Here is a 24,423-nt window from a genome sequence, read left to right as displayed (position 1 = left end):
TTTTTCCCAGGGCAACTCAGCTTCTGATCTGGTTATGGCCTTGGTCTGAACATGGACAAAAGAGCTGAATTCAGAGGTGAGGTGAGAGTGAGTGCTATGGACATCAAGACAGCATTTGAATGAGTCCTAGAAAAACTGTAATTAATGGTAATCAGGGGAAACTCTCCACTGGTTGGAGACATACCTCACACAAAAGAAGATGGCTGTGGTTGTTGGAGGTCAAAAATCCCAGTCCTGGGACATCACTGCAGGATTTCCTGAGGATTGTGTCCAAGGCCCAACTATCTTTTGCTGCCCATCATTGACCTTTCCTTCATCATAAGGTCAGAATCGGGGATGTTCTATTTAGCACCATTTGCAACTTCTCAGATACTGAGACAGTTTGTGTGCATATGCAGCAAGGCTAGGACAACATTCAAGCTTGCAGAGATAAGTGGTGAGAAATATTTGTGCCACACAAGTGCCAGACAATGAAATCTTCAACAAGAGAGAATCCAACCGTCTTCTCTTTACAATGGTGTTGCCATCACTGAATCCCCCACTATCAACATCCTGGGGTGGGCGGTTTGATCAGAAACTGAATTGGACCAGCCACATGAATACCGTGGCTACAAGAACAGGTTGGATGCTAAATATTCTGAGGCACATACGTCACCTCCTGACTCTTCAAATCCCGTCCACCACCTACCAGGCTCAAGTCAGGAGTGTGATGGAACACACTCCTCTTGCCTAGTTTATTGCAGTTCTAACAAGTTTGACATCATTCAGGACAAAGCAACCCTCTTAATTGGCATCCAAAATATTCACTTTCTCCACCATTGACACACCGTGGCAGCAAGATGCACTGCAGGAACTCACCAAGGTTGTTTCAACAGTACCCTCCAACACTGCGATCTCTATCACCTAGAATGACGAGGAGAGCAGATTCATGGGAATGTCACCATCAGCCAGTTTCCCTCCAAGTCACACACCATGTTAGCACTGCTGCCTCACTGCACCAGGGACCTGGGTTTGCTTCTGGCCTTTGGTGACTGGAGTTCGCACGTTCTCACCATGAACCATGGAAACCTATGGCAGGGGTTTGCCATCAGTGGGACCGAAAGATCCCACTGGCAGGAATGGTTGGAAATTCTTGCCAATGTCTCCGTGTGTGGTTCATTGCCACCTTTTATATTATGTTGCTCCTGTGAAATGGCTTGGAATGTTTTATTATGTTAAAGGCAGCGTATAGCAAACTCATCCATGGCATAAAATAAACAGAAAACAACGTATTATGTTTTTTTAAATAAGGGTTGCAAATTCTCCAAAATGATATAGTGAAGCATGAGTAAGCTAATTTCTCTGACTAAAACTGGGATTTGAACGTGTGACCTTTGGCAATGGAGTTTCAATTATTAGAGCAATGCATCTGTGTTACAAATGTTAGATCTGCACAAGATGTTAAAATGATTAGTGGTATTACAGAACTGTTCAAAATCTTCAAAGCTCAATACATTCAGTTACAGCAGGCTTAATTTCTAACAAGCTTTAGCTATGGCTAATAACATATTAATGCTAAGCATTAAATTGGTAAAATCTCCTTTTGACAGAAAATTTCTGTAAAAACGTCCAATTATTGTCATTTCTGTATTGTGTGACCCTGCATGTGTCTCAGTGCATTCATTTCTTCTGCCTTTTGCCCATAGACTGAGCACTGCAGTAAGAAGAGGTCAGTTGTAAACTTACAGACTGGTTTAATTCAACTCCTTTTCTATCATTCCTCATAACATGAAATAACCAAATATGGATATTGATGGGCCAGTCTCACTTGACAAGCTTGCAACCCCTGCAAGAGTTTAAAAGGATGAGGGGGGGACTTACCGGATACCATGAGGCCTGGATAGAGTGGGCATGGAGGGGACTTTTCCAGTAGTCGGAAAACTAGAACCAGAGGGCACAACCTCAGGCTAAACGGGTGATCCTTTAATGAGATGATGAGGAATTTCTTCAGCTGGAGAGTGGTGAGTCTGTGGATCTCTTTGCCGCAGAAGGCTGTGGAGGCCAGGTCATTGAGTGTCTTTAAGACAGAGAAAGACAGGTTCTTGATTAATAAGGGGATCAGGGGTTATGGGGAAAAGGCTGGAGAATGGGGTGGAGAAAAGTATCAGCCACGATTGAATGGTGGAGCAGACTCAACGGGCCGAGTGGCCTAATTCTGCTCTTATGTCTTACGGTCTAAGAAGCCAATAACACACCTTTCTCTTGAAGGATGTATTTGTTCTTTTATTACTGGATTGGGTAAAGTGAAACCCAGCTAACTGACTGACTTCCTAAAACATTCATAAAGACAGAAAATGCTGCAAACACTCAGGAGATGCAAAGAGAGATGAGGAAAGTACAAAGCTTGTTTTCTGCCAGCCCTCTCTTTTGAGGATTGACTCATTGCATTATGAATAAGAATTGCCACCTCTGAAACCAGGAACCACCCATGGCACTTTAACTGCCTTTTCAGCTGAAACGCGTCTTGGCTCTTTGACAGCGAAGCCACTCCCAACAGGAGCAAATTCTTCTGGAGATGCTTTAATGCACAAACTAATTGGCATCATTGCTTTAATGGCAAATCCGTTTCAGCTTGGAAAGGATTCTTTAAATTCCTAGCTACCTCTGATTATACTGGCTCCAGCTTTTTTGCTATTAAATCAAGAAAGTAGATTGACACTCTGGGAATTAAATATTTGATCCTGAACCTGACTTTATATCTGAATAAGCTACAGCTTAAAAATAAACTTAGTTGCCTCCACTCCTGAAGAAGCTGCCTATTGCTGAGCCAATTGTGTGCTGCAGCACCCTGAGCAATCTCTTGCATGCACGGTGGCATATTGGTTAGCACTGTTGTCTCACAGTGCCAGTAACCTGGGTTCAATTCTGGCCTTGAGTGTATGTGTGGAGTTGACATGTTCTTCCCCTAAAATATGTGGGTTTCCTCTGGGTGCTCCACTTTCCTTCTACAGTCCAAAGATTTTGGGTTAGGCTGATTGGCCATGCTAAGCTGACCCTAGAGTCAGGGAAATTAACGGTAAATATGTGGGATTATGAGGATAGGGCTTGGGTGGGATTTTTGTTGGTGCAGGCTCAATAGGCTGAATGACCTCCTTCTGCATGGTAGGTATTCTATCATTCTATGACTGACAACACATTTCGTTTTATATTGCCTTATTGTCTGAAGCATTTGACAGAGGTATAATTAAAAAGGAATAATGAGCTGTTTGGAGGAATGACCTAAAGCTGCTTGTACAGTACGTTAGGGACTGCAGAGTTTGTTTGAGTTGATGTTTCTGGACAGTGGAGGGTGGGGGTCCTCGTCAAACAAGTATTGGAGTAAGTAAGTCTGGAGCTGCAGGATATTATGGAACATAAGTAGGCAGCATTCATGATGGACATCTTTTGGTGAGCATTGATGATGGACGGGAAGTAGGTTGGAAACTCAGCTTGGGGTTGAATGCAATGCCAAGGTTGCAAGCAGTCTGGTTCATTCTGAGGAAATAGCTTGGGAGGAAGATGAAGTTGGCAGCAAAGAGGTTGTTTTTATTTCAGGGCTAAAGATGATACCTTCCAAATGTTTAGTTAGTGCTCATCCAGTACTGAATACAAGACACTGAAGTTACTGTGAGCTGGATTTTATAGACTAAATATGAAAACTGACCCGAGTTCTGTGGATGATGACACACAGCAGTTCTTCACGTGAGCTGGATTAGTGAACATTAGGTTTGTTCATTCTAGCCATCGCATGCAAGCTCTAATCTGTCCTGATCTGTCATTTTACCTGGTCACACCCTTCTGCATGAGTCATTGGAAATTGGGAGAATTCTGCTTGTTTATTTTGTTCTCTGCCCAGCCAACAACCTTAAAGCCACGAATGCTTCCCAGACTAAAATCAGTTAAATCCACACAGATTAAAGATTTAACCTGGGAGCGTTTACTCTGCATATATTAGTGGTATATTTGATGTTGCCTTTATCTCCTAAACCTTCAAGGGAGGTGGGAACGATTTATCTTAAGGGTTCGGATGTCTTGAATTAGTTTAATTCGCACAATACAGATTTAGTATAGATTATGTGTTGAAAAATATATACTCTCTTGTTATATTTTGGAAATGAAAAGCAAAAAGATTTCATAGAATTATGTTGAATTACTTGGTTGATATAGTGCCGAAAAACGCCATTTGGCCCAAGTCTGTTTGGCATTTATGCTTCAAATGAGTTTCTTCCCGGTCTTGCTTCCGTAACCCTCCATATCCTTCCTTCCTTGTAGGTTTTTCTAGCCTCCACATAAAGGCAAATATACTTCCCTCAACCACTCCCTGAGGTAGCAGGCTTCATATTCCCACCACTCTAAGTCAAGGATTTCTCAATTTGATTTCTTTCTTACCATCTTATGTTGATGGCCTCTAGTTTTACCCTTCCCCAAAAGTGGAAGCTGTGTATATCCACTCTAAATAAAGCTTCCATAATTTTAAAGCCTTCCCCTAGTTCACCCCCAAGCATTTTCCTTTCAAGAGAAAACAGCCCAACTTGTTATCATTTCCTGAGAGGGGTGACTTCAACAATTCAGGTGGCATCGTTTGCAAATCCTTTGTATTTGTATCCATTTTACAATGCGGCATCAAGAACTGTACACCTTACTCCAAGCATCGTCCAATTAGGATTGATACAAATTTGTCACACTATTTCTACTTTTCAGTTCTATTCATTCAGAAATAAACCCAATGCTTGGTTTGCTTTGATGTGCCCTTAAAGGAAGGCACTGCTGCTTTTATTGATTTGTTTATTTGTGACCTCGTGTCAAGCTGCTCTTGTTCCCTAAGACTTAGGTTCTTAATTTCCAAGTAATATGTGACCTTCTTATTTATCTTGCCAAAATGTACTATTGCAAATTTTTATTTAAATAAAAGTCCTACTTGAGTATTATAAGAATACATCTCTACTTTGTGCTACTGTGGAGAATCCCGTTCAATTTGGCATACCCTATTTTATAATGATAGTGCACTGCCTTGGAAATTCCAATATGCACTCTCGAAGGGTGAGGCTACTTGCCGGACAGGTGGAGCCATGGACTTGCACTTTCGTCGGAGTTTACTCCATGGTTTAGCAAGTCTGCACAGAGTCAAATTTGCCTCTTGTGTAGGTTGTCTTTGCTTTGTGGTATGTTATTAGCTTCTTCAAAAAAGGAAATATTGATGTTCTGAAGCACATGGAGAACTGAATAAGCATCGAGAAGAGACTGCAGTTAAGTTTCATAGTGGAGACAAGCTTGAAGTACGAGAGCTTGTGGTCTACCTTGCCAAGGAGTCACCATATTTGTGGTTATTGCCTCTTCTGTTTGCTGGCATGTAAACAAGCTGCCATTATGTTTGGATTATGCAGTTGGATGTATCCAGTTGTGTTTAAATTTTAGACTTTCTGGAAGACAATAAATTTTATTCACACCATCCACTTTTCACCTACAGCTAATTACCTCCATTCTCGCAGTGACTCGATGTCAGCACCAAGGTTAGTCCATGTCTCAATCGAGAAATACATTTCATGATTTCTGAAGAAAATATCTCTATATTTCTAATCACTAACTTCTGCCTTATAGCAATGGGACATCGGCCAAGGAGAAGCGGAAGCAGTTCTATCAAATGGGAAACAGTATGAACTCCACTGGCTCTGGCAGAAGCAATACAACTGTATCTAGGTAAGCTGATATCAAATGAAGTGCAGGCCTATGGCCTTTCTGTTACTGGCTGAGGAATTTTAGACTAGTAATATCTCGCACATGTACATTGTAGTTGTACACAACATGTGCTTTTTAATGGTTTTGAGACATTTATTGTCACTTATCAGAACAAAGAAAATTACAGCACAGAAACAGGCCCCTTGGCCCTCCAAGCCTACACCGACCATGCTGCCCGACTTAAGTAAAACGACCTACTCTTCCGGGGGCCATATCCCTCTATTCCCATCTTATTCATGTACTCGTCAAGACGCCCCTTAAAAGTCACTATTGTACCCACTTCCACTACCTTCCCCGGCGATGAGTTCCAGGCACCCACTACTCTCTGAATAAACAATCTGCCTCGTACATCTCCTTTAAGCCTTGCCCCTCGCACCTTAAACCTATGCCCCCGAGTAATTGACTCTTCCAAATTGGGAAAAGGCTTCTAACTATCCACTCTGTTCATGCCTCTCATAATCTTATAGACTTCTATCAGGTCTCCCCTCAACCTCCGTCACTCCAGTGGGAACAAACCAAGTTTCTCAAACCTCTCCTCATAGCTAATGTCCTCCATACCAGGTAACATTCTATTAAACCTTTTCTGCACCCTCTTCAAAACCTCCACATCCAAGTGTGGCCTAACTGAGGTTCTATAAAGCTGCAACATGTCTTGCCAATTTTTAAACTCAGTACGCCGGCCAATGAAGCCAAGCGTGCCGTAAGCCTTCTTGACTACCTTCTCCATCTGCATTGCCACTTTCAGTGCCCTGTGTATTTGTACACCCAGATCCCTTTGCCTATCAATACTCTTAAGGGTTCTGACATTTACTGTATATTTCCTTTCTGTATTAGATCTTCCAAATTGCATTACCTCACAGAATAAACAATGCTCTTGTCAGTTTTCTTTCTGGGTTTTTGGTACATTATATAATAGTGCAAAATGAATGAAAGTATTTTTGGATCTGTAGCAATTAATTGATTTTTATGATTCTTTTTAATGCTTTAGTTTTATTTTTGTACTGCATAACAATAATTATTTTTAGTCCAAATGTGAACCTTTCATTTTATATTTCCTGCCTTTGTCACATAAGGAAATATCTGTGGCCCTTGTAAAACAGGGCATGACCAGCAATTTCTAATTTTGGAGTACAAGTACTTAAAATGATTTCAGAGATGTTTTGGCCTTCATTATCAAGCATCTTCATTGCTTTCCACTAATCTATTCAGTATGCCTTTTATGTTTTAGAATCATCTGTATTCTTTTGCTGACAATTTGCATCATGATATTTCTGCTGTTTGTTATTAGTTGTTGTCAACTTTCCACAGATATTGAACTCAAGTCTTTTTAAGTAGAGCCAACTGTTATTCTTCACCCTATTCAATTGTAGGATTGGAATTTTTGTTTCTATGTTGTGTACATTCTCTGGAGCTGCCTGAAGAAGCACACATTAGAATTTGTCCTGCCAAGTGTAACTGTTTAGCTCACTGCAGATATTAGGATGTTCACTTTTTTTTAAGATTGGTTGGTCAGGGATGTAATAAAAAATGCTCACACTAATAATATTAGTGTCCCTGAAGAATAAGGCTGTGTTTTGTGTGATTAAATCCACCCCCAACCCCAGCTTCTAACTTTCAAATCCATTAAATAAATGTTCAAGATGGCAAACAAAACACATCGGCAAGAATTGATTGCTACTTGTAAACTCGTGAATATATTTTAACGTACCGTATTAGGCTTTCCGTATGTCTGGCTCACTAGAATTGCTTCATTGCTTCAAATTAAAACAAACTTGTTACCACTACTTCACTGGCTCCACTGTTACGACACTGAGGCTGGAATTTTCAGACCTCTTGTCAAGTCGGAATGGAGGCTGACTGGATTTAAAAAAAAGTGGGTGGGACCTGCTTTTGTTCCCATTCCCATCATGGGGGGCTTTATGGATAGTGAGCCCACATACAGAAATCCTGCCATTGCCTACCCAAAGAACAAAATCAGCCCGGGAAACAGGCCTCTTGGCCCAAAGAGCCCGCGCCGCCATCTCAACACCACCAGTCCACCTCTCTACCCATGACCCCTATCTAATCTTTTATGGCCAATTGCAGGGGGTGGGCATTTTGGACCCACTGGAGTTCCATGGAGTTGGGCCCATTTGTTAGACAAAGTTCATAATATCTCCGAGTTATGTACCATAGTGGAAACATATACTGGAGTTGGGAGCCTTTTGACAGGAAAGTTAACAGATTTTGACAATTTCACATCATACATAATGGTGAATGGTAAGCTAAGTTTCAATATTTCCAAAGAATAAAGTACTTTTTTGCATTTTTTAACAATATTGAGATTAAGATTTTAATGCATCAGTTTCCCTTATGGTTTAATCTTTTCCTTAATTTCCTTAATAAACAGTCATCTGTTCAGTCTTTTGAAGACATGGAGCAGATGGCCGAGTGTTCCAAAAGTTTTTGAGATATGTAGCTTTTGAGGTTTTGCTGAAATGGCTGTGCTGTTGAATACAGTTATGAATTCTTAGCAGAACTCCAAGCCCCATTAATGACAACAGCAGGGGTTGTTTATATAGTGGTCAGGGGAACTTTGTTTTGATAGTTCATGAACATTTAATAGGATTAACTTCTTTCAAGAGGAGTTTGGATGGCTGTGTTTGGCAGTTTTATGAGCTCCTAGGAGGATTAATTTTTTGTTTGAAGAGGTTTTTGAATGGTGGTTTGTTTATTTTGACAGTTTCAGAAGCGTCTCAAAGACTTCATAATGTTGCTATTAAGGCTCATTGAGTTCTGTCCAGAGGGTGAGTAGGCACGGGGAGTTATGGAGGTGAAGTGAGAGGTATGGCTGGGGTGCTTAACACTCATTTATGGAACTGGATTGATGCCCTAGTGAGTGCAGATAGCCTTATAACCGGCCTGCCTCAGCACACGTTGATCTCCAACCCTGTTTTGGGAGAGGGTGACCATGACTTCAGCCATCCTGTCATGATAATAGTGTGGGCGGGCAGGAGACGGGATCATGGCAATGGGAAATAGCCTGACTTGCAATTCCCACCTCAAGGATGGCCATCTGGAATCATACAAGTCCCAAATGCAATTCCGGGTCTTCAGTGAGTTTGTAATTTCAGTTATGACAATAAAAATTGTCGGTACAGGTTTGATGAGCCAAATGGCCCCCTTCTGAATTGTAGGGATTTTATGATTTTATCTATCGACAAGAAGCTAACAGGCTCAGGGTTTGGTGTGGGAGGAATGGGTTTGAATTTATGGGGCATTGGCACCGGTATCGGGGCAGGTGGGACCTGTTCGGATGGGATGGTGTTAGTCTGAACCGTGCTGGGACCAGAGTCCTGGCGAGTCGTATAACTAGGACTGTAGATAGGGCTTTAAACTAATTGGGGGGGGTGTGAAATTACAGGGCCTAAAGTAAAGGAGAGGGTACAGGTACGGGAAGAGGTCAAGGATGTCCCAATAATAAAGGGAGTAGGGGGCATGAGAAAGATTGGTAGCGTTCCTTTAAATAGGGTCCAGATAAAGGCTGGGATAAAGACACTTTATCTGAATGCACGAAGCATTCGGAACAAAGTGAATGAGCTAGTGGCGCAGATCAGCACAAATGGATATGACCTGGTGGCCAATACAGAGACGTGGCTGCAGGGTGACAGGGACTGGGAGCTGAATGTCCAGGGGTATCAAGTGTTTAGGAAGGATAGACGGGAGGAAAAAGGGGGTGGGTAGCTCTGCTGATTAAGGACAGTATCAGGGTGGTAGTAAGGGAAGGTATAGGCGCCAAAGAGCAGAACGTGGAATCGTTGTGGGTGGAGATTAGGAACAGCAAGGGGAGGAAGACGCTGGTGGGTGTGGTCTATAGGCCCCCAAATAATGACCTGGATGTGGGGCGGACTATAAACATGCAAATAAATGATGCGTGCAGGAATGGAACGGTGATAATTATGGGGGATTTCAATCTACATATTGATTGGTTGACCCATGTTGGACACGGTGGGCTTGAGGAAGAGTTCTTGGAATGCTGCTGGGATAGTTTCCTTGAATAGTGTGTGTTGGAGCCGACGAGGGAGCGAGCTATCTTAGATCTGGTGTTATGTAATGAGGCAGGTAGAATTAGGGACCTTGTTGTGAGGGATCCTCTTGGGAAGAGCGATCATTGTATGGTGGAGTTTCTGATGCAGATGGAGGATGAGAAAGTAGGATCCCGGACCTGTGTCCTTTGTTTGAACAGAGGGGAGTACGATAGGATGAGAGAGGAATTGGCAAATGTAGATTGGGGGCACAGATTGGTTGGTAGGACTGCTGAGGAACAGTGGAGGATCTTTAAGGAGATCTTTCTTGGTGCTCAGCAGAAATTTATTCTGATGGTAAAGAAAGTTCGTAGGAGAAGGGATAATCAGCCATGGTTAACAAAGGAAATAAAGGAGCGTATTAAATTAAAAGCTGATGCGTTTAGAGTGGCTAAAAGTAGTGGGCGAGTAGAGGATTGGGAGACGTTTAAAAATCAACAAAGAATGACGAAGAAGTTGATAAAGGAAGGATAGACTATGAAGCTAAACTAGCACTAAATATAAAAAAGGATAGTAAGAGTTTTTATATATATATAAAAAGGAGGAGGCTGGCTCGGGTGAATGTTGGACCCTTAGAGGATGAGAGGGGGGATTTAGTGGTGGGGGATGAGGAAATGGCTGAGGCGTTAAATAAGTTTTTTGCCTCAGTCTTCACGGAGGAGGACGCGAATAGTTTGCCGGGTATTAAAGATAGAAGGATGGTCAGAGTTGAGGGCCTGAACAAGATGACTGTTACTAGAGAGATAGTGCTTGATAGACTAGCGGGACTGATGGTGGACAAGTCCCCCAGGACCGGATGGAATGCATCCCAGGGTTCTGAAGGAAAAGGCAGAGGTGATAGTGGATGCCTTAGTGATTATTTTCCAAACCTCGCTGGATTCCGGGGAAGTGCCGGAAGATTGGAAAACGGCTAATGTTACGCTGCTGTTTAAAAAGGGTAGCAGGCAAAAGGCAGGGAATTATAGGCCGGTTAGTTTAACGTTTGTTGTAGGAAAAATGCTTGAATCCGTCATCAAAGAAGAAATAGCGAGGCACCTTGAGAAGAATTGTTTAATAGAGCAGACGCAGCACGGATTCGTTAAGGGGAAGTTGTGTCTGACGAATTTATTGGAATTCTATGAGGATGTGACTAGTGTGGTGGACGGAGGGGAGCCGGTGGATGTGGTGTTTCTCGATTCTCAGAAGGTGTTTGATAAGGTGCCGCACAAAATGTTATTACAGAAGGTTAGAGGGCATGGAGTTGGGGGTAAAGTGTTAGCGTGGATAGGGGATTGGCTGTCTAATAGGAGGCAGAGAGTAAGTGTCAATGGGTGATATTTGGATTGGCGGTTGGTGACTAGTGGAGTGCCCCAGGGATCAGTGCTGGGGCCTCAGCTATTTACCATTTATATAGATGATCTGGAGGAGGGAGCTGAGTGTAAGGTGTCAAAATTTGCTGGTGACACAAAGATAAGTGGAAAAGCAAATTGTGCGGAGGGTGTAGAAAGTCTGCAGAGGGATCTAGATAGGCTGAGCGAGTGGGCGAGGACCTGGCAGATGGAATACAATGTTGGCAAGTGTGAGGTTATCCACTTTGGCAGGAATAATAGTAGGAGGGATTACTATTTAAAGGGCGAAAAGCTGCAGCATGCTACTGTGCAGAGGGACCTGGGGGTCCTTGTGCATGAGTTGCAAAAACGCAGCCGACAGGTGCAGCAGGTGGTCAGGAAGGCAAATGGGATGCTGGCCTTCATAGCGAGGGGGATTGAATATAAAAGTAGGGAGGTTTTGCTGCAACTGTACAGGGCACTGGTGAGGCCGCAGCTGGAGTACTGTGTGCAGTTTTGGTCGCCGCACTTGCGCAAGGATATTTTGGCCTTGGAGGGAGTGCAGAGGAGGTTCACTAGGCTGATACCGGAGTTGAGGGGGTTGAACTATGAAGGGAGGCTGAATAGACTGGGCTTGTACTCGTTGAAGTTTAGAAGGTTGAGGGGGGATCTTATCGAGACGTATAAGATGATGAAAGGGATGGATAGGGTAGAGGTGGAGAGGTTCTTCCCTCTCAGAAAGGACAGCAGGACTAGAGGGCACAGCCTCAAGATAAAGGGAGGGCGGTTTAGAACAGAGTTGAGGAGGAACTTCTTCACTCAAAGAGTGGTGAATCTCTGGAATTCTCTGCCCGTTGAAGTGGTGGAGGCTACCTCGCTTAAATATATTTAAGACACGGGTAGATAGGTTTTTGATAGGCAAGGGGAATTAAGGGTTATGGGGAGAAAGCGGGAAAGTGGGACTGAGCCACTTCAGATGACCTTATTGAATGGTGGGGCAGGCTCGAGGGGCTAGATGGCCTACTCCTGCTCCTATTTCTTATGTTCTTATTTCCCATCAGTGAGCAGAAAATCTGCCAGGGTTTCTACTCCTGACACGATTTGCTGTTGCCTGTTGCTATGGTGACCATTGGATAAAGAAATGATCAGGATCAGCTGTGATGCCCTCATGATCGAATGCAGGTTCGAAAGCAAAATATACACCTTCAATGGAAGCAATGGAGGTTACTGTCACCCATGATGCCATCCTCCAATAAGAAATGATTCCTTAGAACAAAAAAGAGGGAATAAAGTTTTATTAAGACATGCTGCTAATTCTAATAACTGAATCATCATGTTATTTTATTCATTCTTGGAGCTCTGAGCTACTGACTAGATTAGCTGTTATTGCCAACTCTAACTTAGGCCATTTGGGTTGTACACAAAAATCACAAATGTCATGTCCGAACCATAAATCTACAATTATTTATTTGTTTACCTGGACAGTTTAATGATCTTTTGAACTTGTTTTACTTGCTGAATTTTTACAAATGTTAACAATTCTTTACTGCTTTCAGTGTGTCAGAATTATTGGACCTTTATGAGGAAGATCCTGAAGATGTTCTGTATAATCTTGGGTTTGGAACAGATGAACCTGACCTTGCATCTAAAATTCCATGTCGATTTTTTAATGCTGCGTCATTTGCGAGAGGAATCGATTTCAAGCTATTTTTGGACGCTCAAATGCAACGTATGGAATTGGACAATCCAAATTTTGCTCTTACAAGTAGGTCTTTTTTAAAAAAAATTCAAATGAATTAATATTCTGTGGACATTAATATTCTGCCATCATTGCATAGCTAGATGATGTATTTGTCCATTCGCTTTCTAAAGTCATAATTCTGCTTCCCATTTATTTTTTAAAAGGGCAAAGCAATCTATGTTTAAACACATGTCTGTCTCTTACCTTGGATGGCTGTAAGTGTTTCAAGTGGCATGATGCTTGGAGATTCTTGGCCCCGTTCCCAGGGCAAAAAGTAGCAGAATTCAAACTTGTTTCTAATCTGACACTAAGTTGGCAGTTCCAAGGGATGGCTAATGAGGGAGATGTGTCAGCGGCTGTATTGGGGACTGGTGACTCTCCTGACTTCTGGGAAAGGGTGTACAGTTGGGGAAGCATCAGAAGTGTTTTAGTCTACTTTGCCTTGCTGTCCAGCTTTCATCGCTGTCCCTCAGTGGAGACCGACTGGAATCACACCAGTGGCACTGCTGGGACTGAAGTGCTGTCGATCATCTGGTTGGCTGTCAGCTCTCGGATGTGGGACATTTTCCCCGGTGCAGGCAGCAGCCAGTTACCAACCTGACCTCTGTAAAATATGATGGCCTGAGGAGGTGAACTCGGCCCTCACATTTCAGCCTGTGGGCAAGGCCACAGTCTCTGCAAAAATCTTGGCTGTTGTCTTTATCTGACTGTTTATCTTACTGTTGTTGCCCTCATTGACTTTTATTTCAACTCTTGCAGTAATCCTTTTGCTTCCTGTACCATTTAGATGAAGAATGAACTACTGACCAGTTAGGATAAATATAGCCGAATGTACAAAACCACATTGTTTTTATGCCTCTAGCAGTCCTTCCTCAGTCCTGACAGTAAATGCTAAGTAATAGCGGGATTGAGAACAGAATTGCTCAGAGGACATGGTTGCTGGGGAACAGGGTGCTTGAACTGCCTCTGTTCACCTTTATTCAAGTAATGGACTATTTTCTGAATACTTGATCTTTCAGGGTTTCTGGTCTTATTTATTGGGAAAGTTATTGGTGTTGAAGAAAATGGATCTAAATGTCACTGTCTTTGTAAAGCTGTGTGTGGTGTAGAATAATCCTCCAGTATGAGTGAGGTAGTTTCCAATGCAGCATGAAGAACCTCTTTGGGAATAGGAACCAGTTAGGTCTAACAGTTGTATCTGTAGAGTGTTCTATAAATCTTGCATATAACGCAAAATCCTATACATGTCACATACGTCCTGTAACACTTGCCCCATCGCACTTACTGATACCACCCCTGTTGTTATAAAACATTGTAAATTGTGACTTGTTTCATGAGCAGTTTGTGAGTTACTTTAAAATGCAACTTAAATCTGAAAGATTCTAGCCTACTTTAGCCTGTTCTCTTTAGTTACCCTGAAATCTTTGCTATATCTGTGTTCGATAACCAACATTTCAGTCACCTTTGAGTTCCAAGTCGTCACTGTGTTCTGAAAGATCTTGCAGTGATAACTTCATGCTGGATTTCTGCATGTCAAAGTTCTCATCCTTATTTTCACTCACCCTTTCCTATTCCTGCAAGGTCCTTCAGCCCAATAAACTCTCTAGGTTAACTGCCATCCTCTAATTTTGGCCTCTTGTATGTCCCCAGTTTTAATCCAGCTGACAGTCATGTCTTCAGCCACTTAGAACATAAGCTCTGGACATTGGCTTTTGAGCATTGCCCTAATAGCTTCTGAAATTTCTGAATGCCAAATTGTATTTGTTAATGCTTCTGTGAAGGGACCATGCCATGATTTAATACATTAAAAGTGCTACATAAATACCAGTACAGTTGTTGCTTGACCAGCATTGTCTGAGGAACACAGGAACAGGAGTGAGCCGTTTAGCCTATTGCGCCTGTTCCATCAGTGTGATTATGGCTGATCGGTGTCCTAACTCCACATACCTGCCTTTGGCCCTTATCCCTTAATATCTTTGCTTAATAAAAATTAATCACAGATTTAAATATGGTAGTTGATGCTAAATCAGTTGCTATTTGTGGAAGAGAATTCCAAGCCTCTCCCACACTCTGGCAGCATGGTAGCACAGTGGTCAGCACTGCTGTCTCACAGTGCCAGGGACCCGGGTTCAAATCCTGGCTTGGGTCACTGTCTGTGTAGAGTTTACACATTCTCCTAGTGTCTGCGTGGCTTTCCTCTGAGTGCTCCGGTTTCCTCCCACTGTCCAAAGATGTGCAGGTTAGGTGCATTGGTCATGCTAACTTCTGTTCACCAGCACCAGAACAGACACTAGAGTGTGACAACTGGGGATTTTCACAGTAACTTCATTGCAGTGTGAATGTAAGCCTACTTGTGACTAATAAATAAATGAACCATAAACCATGTAGAAATGCTTTCTAACATCTCCCATGGATGGTCTAGCGCTAATTTTGAAAGTATGCTTTCACAAATATCGAAGGCATTTGAGATGTTTTGGGCAGTACCCATCACTAAACACTTATTATTTGCCATGATAGCTGTTACTCCAGAGTTCTACTTTTAGATGTATCAATTGGGGCCTATTTCAAGGATGTAGCACATCTGTACTCAGATGACATACAGAACTGTTGAGTGCTGCTCTTATAGTTTATGTTGGCATTTGATACTTCAATCACTGCCTTGTATACTCCATCGTGTATGGTATCCCTTGTATAACAAATGTTTTCTTTCAATTACAGGCCGCTTCCGCCAGATTAAAGTTCTCACCACAGTGGCTAATGTATTCTCCTCACTGTATTCCCAAGTTTCTGGTGCCCCTATGAAAAGGATTGGTAGTTCAACAGATGACGCAGCTGCAGGTGAAGCAGGAAACAATGCAACTGGGAGATTAAAGAAGACTGTTTCAAAACTCAACCTATTTGGGTCTCAGCAGGCAAAAGCAGCCGAGCCAAGCAATCAAGCAGACACCGAAAACTCATTGCCATCTTCCAAAACAAATGAAGGTATCACTGACAATGAGAAGAAAGAGGAGGTGAAGCAAAAGAAAGAAGCAAGGTTGCAGAAGTGGCGTAAATTGACCGACTCTTCTCTCAGAACAGTGACTGAAGAAGTGACGGGTGGAAGTGATTCTTCTCCTCCAGGAACTGGTCAAACTGAATCCGCACAGGGCGGGACCATTTCCCCCAGAGAAGGATCAGGGAATCACTTGGTTGACGAGGTCGGAATCTCTGATTCTGATGCTAATACAGGAGACTTGGATGCATCCACAGACAAGGGACATCGAGCAATCTATGAGCCAACATCCGTCGCCTCAGGAGAAAGTGCAGAGATTGGGAGCGTGGAGCCAGTGTGCTCAACTCCTGACAAAGCGCCTGCTGCAGTTATTCCACACCCACTGGTCAAAACACTAATGGAGGAGCAAAAGGAATTCTCGTTTGATTTGGAAGAGGCAAGTTGTCCCTTCAGTTTTATGTTAACATTTGAGAGGCTTTTCTAAACCTACTATTTGCAGTATTAACCTGTAACGCCACCCCCTACCACCCTGAGTCGCCCTGCCCCAGTCACTGTAAGTGTCAGATGATTTTCCTCCCATTTTAACTCTCCCCTTAAAGAGTTTTGATTTTACATTTGGAGCGGTCCCTTTGGGGGGGTCACACTTTTAAAGGGGCAAGTGGAGGGTGGGTGCAGGGGATGGTGAACATCTGAATGGATCTGGGGCTGTTCCTTTCTGTTCACCAGCAACTTGTCCCCTTTGTGATAATAGCAATCTTTTAGACTTGTGCTGTCAGTCACACTGATCTAGAGAGTTGGAGTTGGCTTGCAGTAAAACCTTGAGATTGTCTTTTTTACATCATTGCAAATTTGAATGCTAGCCAGTTTGATTGGGTGTAACCTGTTGTAGCTGTCTGAACAAGTTTCAGTGTACCTTCCCTTAGGTGATGCATTAATTCTGATATTTGCACCCGCTATTTTGTTTTGGGATTCCCTTTTTAGTTTCTGTAAGACGATAGGAATCATTTGAGTTTTGGGATCCAGTTCAGGGTTATTTTTACAAAATATTCTTTGTTTATGCTCATGTTCTGTGCAGCGATGTGCTGAAAAAGAGCTAAAATGGAATGACTTTTTCAATAACTTTGCATATTTCAATTTCATATTAGTGGCATTTCAAACAAAAAAAATGCTTGTGCATTTTTATATTCTGGTGACCAATCATATGAAACATTGAAATGTAGAAACGAGAAGAAGGACTAGGCTGTTTGACCCTTCGTGTTGGCTCTGCCCCTCATTTTGATTATGGTTAATCATCTAATTCAATATCCTGATCCAACCTCCTCTCCCCCACCCGCCCCCCCAGCCCCATGTCCATTGGTCCCTTTAGCTCCAAGAGCTATATCTAATTTCTTCTTGAAATCAGATAAAGTTTTGGCCTCAGCTGCTTTCTGTGGTAATGGAATCCATTACCTGGGTGACGGAATTTTTCCTCATCACAGTCCAAAAAGGTTTACCTCTTATCCTGAAACCATGACTTCTAGCTCTGAACTCCCCACCATTGGGAATATTCTTTCTAAATCCACTCTATCTAACCCTGTTAGAATTTTATAAGTTTCTATAAGATCTCCTTTCATTCTTCTAAGCTCCAGTGAATATAATCCTAACTGACTTAGTCTCTCCTCATATGACAGACCTGCTAACCCAGGAATCAGTCCGGTAAACCTTTGCTGCACTCCCTTTATATCAAGGACATCCTTCCTCAGATAGGGCACCAAAACTGCACACAATACTCCAGATGTGGCCTCACCAATGCCCTGTACAATTGCAGCAAAGCACCTCTATTTCTATAGTCAAACTTAAACTGAATGTTTGATTTGCTGATTAGTATTTTTGACCATAAATCATGATCTTGATAAAAATTATGAATGGTGACTAGCCATTAGACACAATTATATATTTTTTGTTCAATGTAACATATCATGGGCCCTGTACTTCTGCATATTTTAATGAAGATTTGGAAATCAACATTTTTTTAATTAAAAAGTTGGATGTGTTTATTAATAGAATTACTGAAGAAATTTCCAATGGATTAATCATTTCTTGTGAGTACTTGTGCAGCAGAGTTACGAAAAACTGGATAAAAATTTTTGTCTAAACTGACCCTCAAGCCTGTCCCAGCATTTAATAACGTCACTGCTGATTTGATTGTACCTCAACTCCACATTTCCACCCACCCCCAGTAACCTTTCCCTCGCTTGTCAAAAATCTATCTAGCCTTAAAAAAGTCATTCAAAAAAGCTGCTTTCACAATCTTTTGAGGAAGGGAATTTCAAAGACAGCCCTCTGAAAGAAATTCTTCCTCGCGTCAATCTTAAATGAGTGGCCACTTATTTTTAAATGATGACCACTCGTTCTAGATTCTCCAAAATAGGAAGTATGCACTCCACAGCCACCTTGTTAATGCCCCTCAAGATCTTGTACATATCAATCAAGTAACTGCTTTGTCTTCTAAACTCCAGCAGATGTCAACCTAGCCTGTCCAAAATTTCTTCATTAGACAATTGCCCATTCTAGATATTAAACTAGTAAACCTTCTCTGAACTGCTTTACATCCTTCCTTATATAAGGAGACCAGCACTGGAAGTGATATTCCAGATGTGGTCTCACCAGTGCTCTAATGACTGAAATACAATTTCCCAACTTTTTTATTTTGTTCGCCTCACAGTAACCGACAATATTCTATCAGTTTTCCTGATTATATGCTGTACCTACATACTTGCTTTTCATGATTCATGCACCTGGACACCCAGACTCCTCTGCATCTCATAGCTCTGCAGTTCCTCACCATTTAGATAATGTGTTTCTTTTTTATTCTTTGTGCCAAATGAATAATTCAGCATTTTTCTACATTATACTCTATTTGCCAAATCTTTGTCCATTCACTTATCCTATCTACATCCCATTATAGCTTCCTTCTGTCCTCTTCACAGCTTACTTTCCTACCTATCTTCATTCAGTTTATTTATATAAGCTGTTAAATTGATGCCCCAGCACCAATTCTTGTAGCATACCATTTGTTACATTTTGCTAGCCAGAAAATGACCCATTTATGCCTACTCTCTGTTAACTGTTAGCTAGCCAATCTTCTATTTGTGCTAATATGGTACCCCCTACACCATGAGCTTTTACTTTCCACAGTAACCTTTGATGTGGCACCTTGTATAATGCCTACTGGAAATCTCAATACATCAAGCAGTTCCCCATAATCCACAGCACTTGTTACTTCTTCAAAAAGTACATTTGCTAAATGTGATTTCCCTCTCACAGGCTGTTCCTGATTACCTTGGATTTATCTAAGTGCCCTGCGACAGCATCTTTAATGGTGGCTTTTGACATTTTTTCTACAGCAGATGTTAAGCTAAGTGGCCAGTAGTTGACTGTTTCCCATCCCCCTCTCTTTTTGAATAATTTTGAGCATTTGCTATTTTCTAATCTAATGAAATTTTCTCTGAATCTAGGGAATTTTAGAAAATTAAAACCAACGCTATCTCACTGGACACTTATTTTAAGATCCTAGGATGCGGTCCATCAGAACCAAACAACTTCTCAGTCTGCAGTTCCACAATTTGCACAGTGCCACTTCCTTAGTGATTGTACTTTGCTTGAATACTTCCTGTCCTTCCATTTCCTGATTTACAGCTATTTCAGGAGTGGTACTTATATACTTTGTAGTGAAGATTGATGCAAGATACCCATTCAGTTCATCTGCCATTTCCTTATTTTCCATTATTAATTCCTCAGACACACTTTCAATTGGATCAATGTTTACTTTGTTAACTCTCTCCTTTTTAAAATATCCATTGAAACTCTTGCTATCTGATTTTATGGGCGAAATCCTCCTGGCTCCCAGCATCGGATTTGGAGAAAATACCCCAAAGGTATTTGGAGTTGGAGAATCCCTCCTGGAAGTTCCCGTGTAAGTGTTTACCTGGTAATTGTTCAGAAGGACAACCCTCCCCTGGACAGTTGCGCTGGGCTGGGAACTATCTGATAAAGTGATTTAAATTGCTAACTTTAGATTGTTCTGCCAGTTTTACACTCCTATACTGTGACATTGTCAGCACTGAATTTGCCCAACTGCCATTCCATCAATTTTCAGCCATTAGATTTCCCCATTAAACGAAGATGATTTGTTTCACAACATTCACCAGATTTTTAATTTTTAACACATTCTATTCAAACATGCCACTTAGTACATTTTACATTCTTGATTTTGTAGCTTAAAATAAATAACTACTAGAATTATTTAAGGGCTGTAGAGTAATCTTAAGTCTAGTATATCCGTTTTGATAAATTCATATGAGACTTATGGATGACACAAACCATTGTTATTACTGGATTTAATGGAAGAATATTTCCAGGCCTTGGTTAGGTGGATGGCAGAAGGGGGTGGGGGAGAATTGGCTTAATGTGTGAGGGGAAGGGACAGAAGCAGCTTTAATGAATGGTCTCAATCTTAGTAACGAGATGAGACCCTTGAACTCTTCATATTTGTTGAAGGTGAGGATGGAACAAGTACTGTGGTCGGGGGTCCAGCCATATCTGGCAATGGGTGGCTATACAAGTCTTGCACCAGATTCTCTGCACCTCTTGGGAGAGAACAGTAAGGGTGTATGAGGTGGATCAATCTGAGTGGGAAGGTTAAGGACTTTACTGGAGACATGAAATCAAAGATGGGCATGAGATGTGATTAATAGATCAGGAGTGTTGTATTGAATGGGGGGGCCAAAAGCTCAACTTTGTGCAGTTGTAAAAGATTTGGGGGAGAGTTTTTCCCCCAGGCACATACACTGAGAGCTGGTGTTGGAAGAGAAATGTGGACGGTGAGTGTTATGAGGAAATAATCGGAAACATACTTGTCTGGCAGTGCAGAGACCATGGAGGATGACAAGATCTTGTGGCTATTCCCACAGTGCTGTTAGGAGTTCCAAGATTTTGACCTAGTGATGATAAAAGAGCTGTGATTACACTTTCAAGTTAAAACAGTTTGTGCAAAATTGCAAAGCGATGGTGTTCCCATGGCCATGCTGCCCTTGTTCACTTAAGTGATAGAACACAAGTTTGGAAGGTGCTGTTTTGTAGACACTACACACAACAGTCATGATGTAATAATGGTGGATAGATAGGGTGCCCATCAGTTGGGTTGCTTTGTTCTAAATGCAACTGAGCTTCTTGATGTAATTAGACTGCATGCATCCAGGCAAGTATTATATCACACTTCTGACTTGTTTCTTGTAGATAGTGGAAAGGCTTTGGGGAGTCAGGATTCTGACCTGCTGCTTTGTTACTGTATTTTTGTGGCAGCTCCAGCTAAGTTACTAGTTTCTGGTCAATGGTAACTCTCCCCAGGATGTTGATGGTGGAGATTCAGTATTGGTGATTGTAGAGTCTGTTCTCCTCTTGGAATAGATGTAGGCAAAACTGGTCAGAAGTTAAACTTCCTTTATTGAACAACGTTTAAAATTAGCATTTACGGAAAGCAGAAGATATTAATTTACTGGTAAGAGAGAGAGAGCCAATACGGACTCGATCTAAAAGCTCATATGGGATTCAACAGAACTGAACGCTTAGCAGTTACGAACAATATATGAATTTGATTATCTGTGTTTTAAAGAGCTAGGTACAAGCAGTCTCCAGCTTTCAAAAACAATTCACAGCGGTGTGACCACAAAAGCTTCTGCTGATGTAAAACTTTGCTTAACAATGCATTTTCAAATGTAGCCAATTTTCTAGACTGAATCCAGAATTCCAAGCTGAGTTTTAATATGTGGCCAAGTTAGCTTTAAAGCATTGCGTAATTAGTTACATTGGGCAGAAATACTTTCAAATGAAGTTTTTTAACTGAGGCAAACCATACAGAGGATCCTAGTGTTAGTGTCCATCGACAGTAATGCTAAGGAACTGTAACCTCCTGGTGATCAGATGCTGCTCAGTTTTTGCCTCACAGGAGATTAGGTTCTTTTGGGTGGAAGCCACTCTGGGATAGACCTGCAGAGACGTGGCATTGGAGGGAACCCCACACCAGTTACCCTAAAGGTAACTGCAGCCTCTAACTTCTATAACAGTGGCCTATTTCAGACCTCTATGGGGGCGTTAGTGGCATTTTTTAGGCTCCAACATACTGTGTACGAGAGGTGACTTCAGAGCGAATCATCCATTGCTGATATCCAGACCGCTGCAGCATTGGCTTCAGGGCCATCCTGCTGTTCCTACGGGTACAGGGTGTCATCACATGTACACACGCAGTCATTAGATCTCCCTGGGAACAGTCAGCTACACGCGCCAATCGCAAGGGCTTTTACCCCTATAAATTTCAAGTTGTTTGCAACCACTGGAAATGAATAATGCAGCTGTATGCTCTTTTCCCAGGGAGCTCTCGTGACTCAAACATCTTGTGGAATTCCCAGCTACCCACAGCTGTTTGAGGCTCTGTCCAAGAGCAAGGTTGGATCCTGGGTGACAAGGGCTATCCTTTCAGGATGTAGCTCATAACATCGGTGTGGCAGCCCCAGAGTGGAGTGTTACAATGATGTACACTGCTCAATAAGGGCAGTCATAGAGCAGACCATAGGATTGCTCAGAATGCACTTCCTGTCCCTTGACCAGCCCAGCAGAGCATTTTAATATTTATTGCAGCGGCTGCCCAGGATTCCTGCCTGCTGTGTCTTGTGCAACATGACATTACAAAGGGGAGAGGAACTATAGACGTGGAGGAGCTGCTAACCTTCTCAGGTGAGGATACTACGGAGGACAGATATTGCAACAGTTCTCCCAGATGCGACAGACGTGGAAAGACTTGTCAGAGACAGCATCATCTTCAACTGTTTGGCTAAGAATGATACGCTGTTATTTCCTCACCCGCGACCTTTTAGTCCACTACGATTGTGCACCTGCCTTTGCAAGCCTCCATCTGGAGCTACCTCACTACACACTTCCTCTGGGTAGGGTCAATGTTAGGCGGCTCATCCAGCTTTATTATTATGTTTGTCATAACACTTTGGTATAACTCCTCACCCAGGGAGCAATTAAGAATCAGCCACGTTGCTGTTGGTCAGGAGTCACCTAAAGACCAGATGGATTTTGACCAACATCTAAAACTTCATGGTCACCAATGCTGTCACTAACTTTTTAATTCCAGATTTATATAATTAACTGAATTTAAACTCCTTAGTGGTTGGGATTTGTACTCACACCATAGGCCAGGCCTCTACTACCAAAATTACTATGCCACTGTACCTGCTATGCTCTTGTTTTTGATAAGAGAGGGGATTAAGGGTTATGGGGAGAGGGCGGGAAAGTGGAACTGAGCCACGACAGATCAGCCATGATCTTATTGAATGGCGGGGCAGGCTCGAAGGGCTAGATGGCCTACTCCTGCTCCTATTTCTTATGTTCTTATGTAACCCGGGATGTTAAAGGCACTGTATAAATCTAAGTTATTACGTGTGTTCTCAGTTTAAAATTAATAATATTTAAACTGTAAATTATTGCAAACAAGACAAAAAGCTCAAACAGTAGAAGATGTATCCTGTAACGATCAGCTGGCTTCCTCCAAAATGATGACTTTTCTCTTCGTTTTCTGAAAAATCTAAATGGTTTTATTCAGCTTATAACTTTATTCAACAGGTTCAGAGCAACGAAGGTGAAGGGACAAACGTTCCAGCAACTAGAAATCCTGCGCCACATGACAAAGTTTCAGCAGCCAATAAAAGTAAGTAGCACTTGAAAGATTTAAAAGCATTATGGCTTTTCAGATTTAATGAAAAAGCTGTTTATTTGTTTTGAGTGTGAAATGACTCTGACATCCAGATGTTCAGAATATTCCCTAAGCTATGGCGCAAGGACGGCCACAGCAACAAAACCGAGGATCCAACACATCGAAGTAAATTTGCCTGTCCGTGAAATCTGTATGTTTGAACCCTCTCACAGCTCCCCTCCCTAGTTGTAAAGTTATCAATATTTATCTTCCAGAACTTAGGAGTGACGTAACAATTTAGTCAAACGAAAAGAGAAAAACATTGGAAATGCTCAGCAAGTCTGGCAGTATTCATGGAGAGAGGAACAAAGTTAATTGAGGGTATTACTGTACACAAATGTTCTGGTTGACCCTGCACTGTTATCTCTGTGGCTTTTGTCACAGATGCTGCTTGAACTGCTGGGTTTTTCACACATTTTGTGTTTTTATTCCCAGTTTCCAGCATGCACAATATTTTGCTTTGGTAACATTTTTATTTGTCCACTTCTGCACCTAAACTGCTATCCCATTACTGCATTCAAAATTCAGAGAGACTTCCTCTCAATCAAGGGTTTAACACTAAAGCAGGGTAGTAGGTTCCTTGCTTAGGTGATATCTGTTTGGCTCAGTAAATCTAGAAACTAGGCAAGCTCTTTTATTGAATTGGTATCTCATCGAAAATCAAATGCAGCAAAAAACAAATTATTTTCACTCTGTTCTGTCAATTTTGTGTCTTGGCAAAGGAAAATATTTTTAATGGATTTCTCTGTTCTCCATCCGTTATCTCCAAT

General features: G+C 41.9%; 1 protein-coding gene across 2 annotated transcripts in view; it reads left to right on the top strand.

Moving 5' to 3' along the window:
• Nucleotides 1–24,423, top strand: part of itprid2 (ITPR interacting domain containing 2) — a 167,692-nt gene that overhangs the window by 91,920 nt on the left and 51,349 nt on the right. For both annotated transcript variants that reach the window (XM_080198883.1, XM_080198884.1), the window contains exons 6-10: nucleotides 5,486–5,528; nucleotides 5,617–5,715; nucleotides 12,682–12,890; nucleotides 15,585–16,294; nucleotides 23,524–23,608. In XM_080198883.1, the coding sequence (XP_080055009.1) occupies nucleotides 5,486–5,528; nucleotides 5,617–5,715; nucleotides 12,682–12,890; nucleotides 15,585–16,294; nucleotides 23,524–23,608 (1,146 nt within the window). The remainder of the gene's footprint in view (nucleotides 1–5,485; nucleotides 5,529–5,616; nucleotides 5,716–12,681; nucleotides 12,891–15,584; nucleotides 16,295–23,523; nucleotides 23,609–24,423) is intronic.

Source organism: Carcharhinus amblyrhynchos, chromosome 11, assembly GCF_965287045.1.
Source record: "Carcharhinus amblyrhynchos chromosome 11, sCarAmb.v2.hapA, whole genome shotgun sequence".
Lineage (NCBI taxonomy): Eukaryota > Metazoa > Chordata > Chondrichthyes > Carcharhiniformes > Carcharhinidae > Carcharhinus > Carcharhinus amblyrhynchos.
Note: the sequence above shows the minus strand (reverse complement) of the source record. Positions and strands in the feature narration are given on the sequence as shown.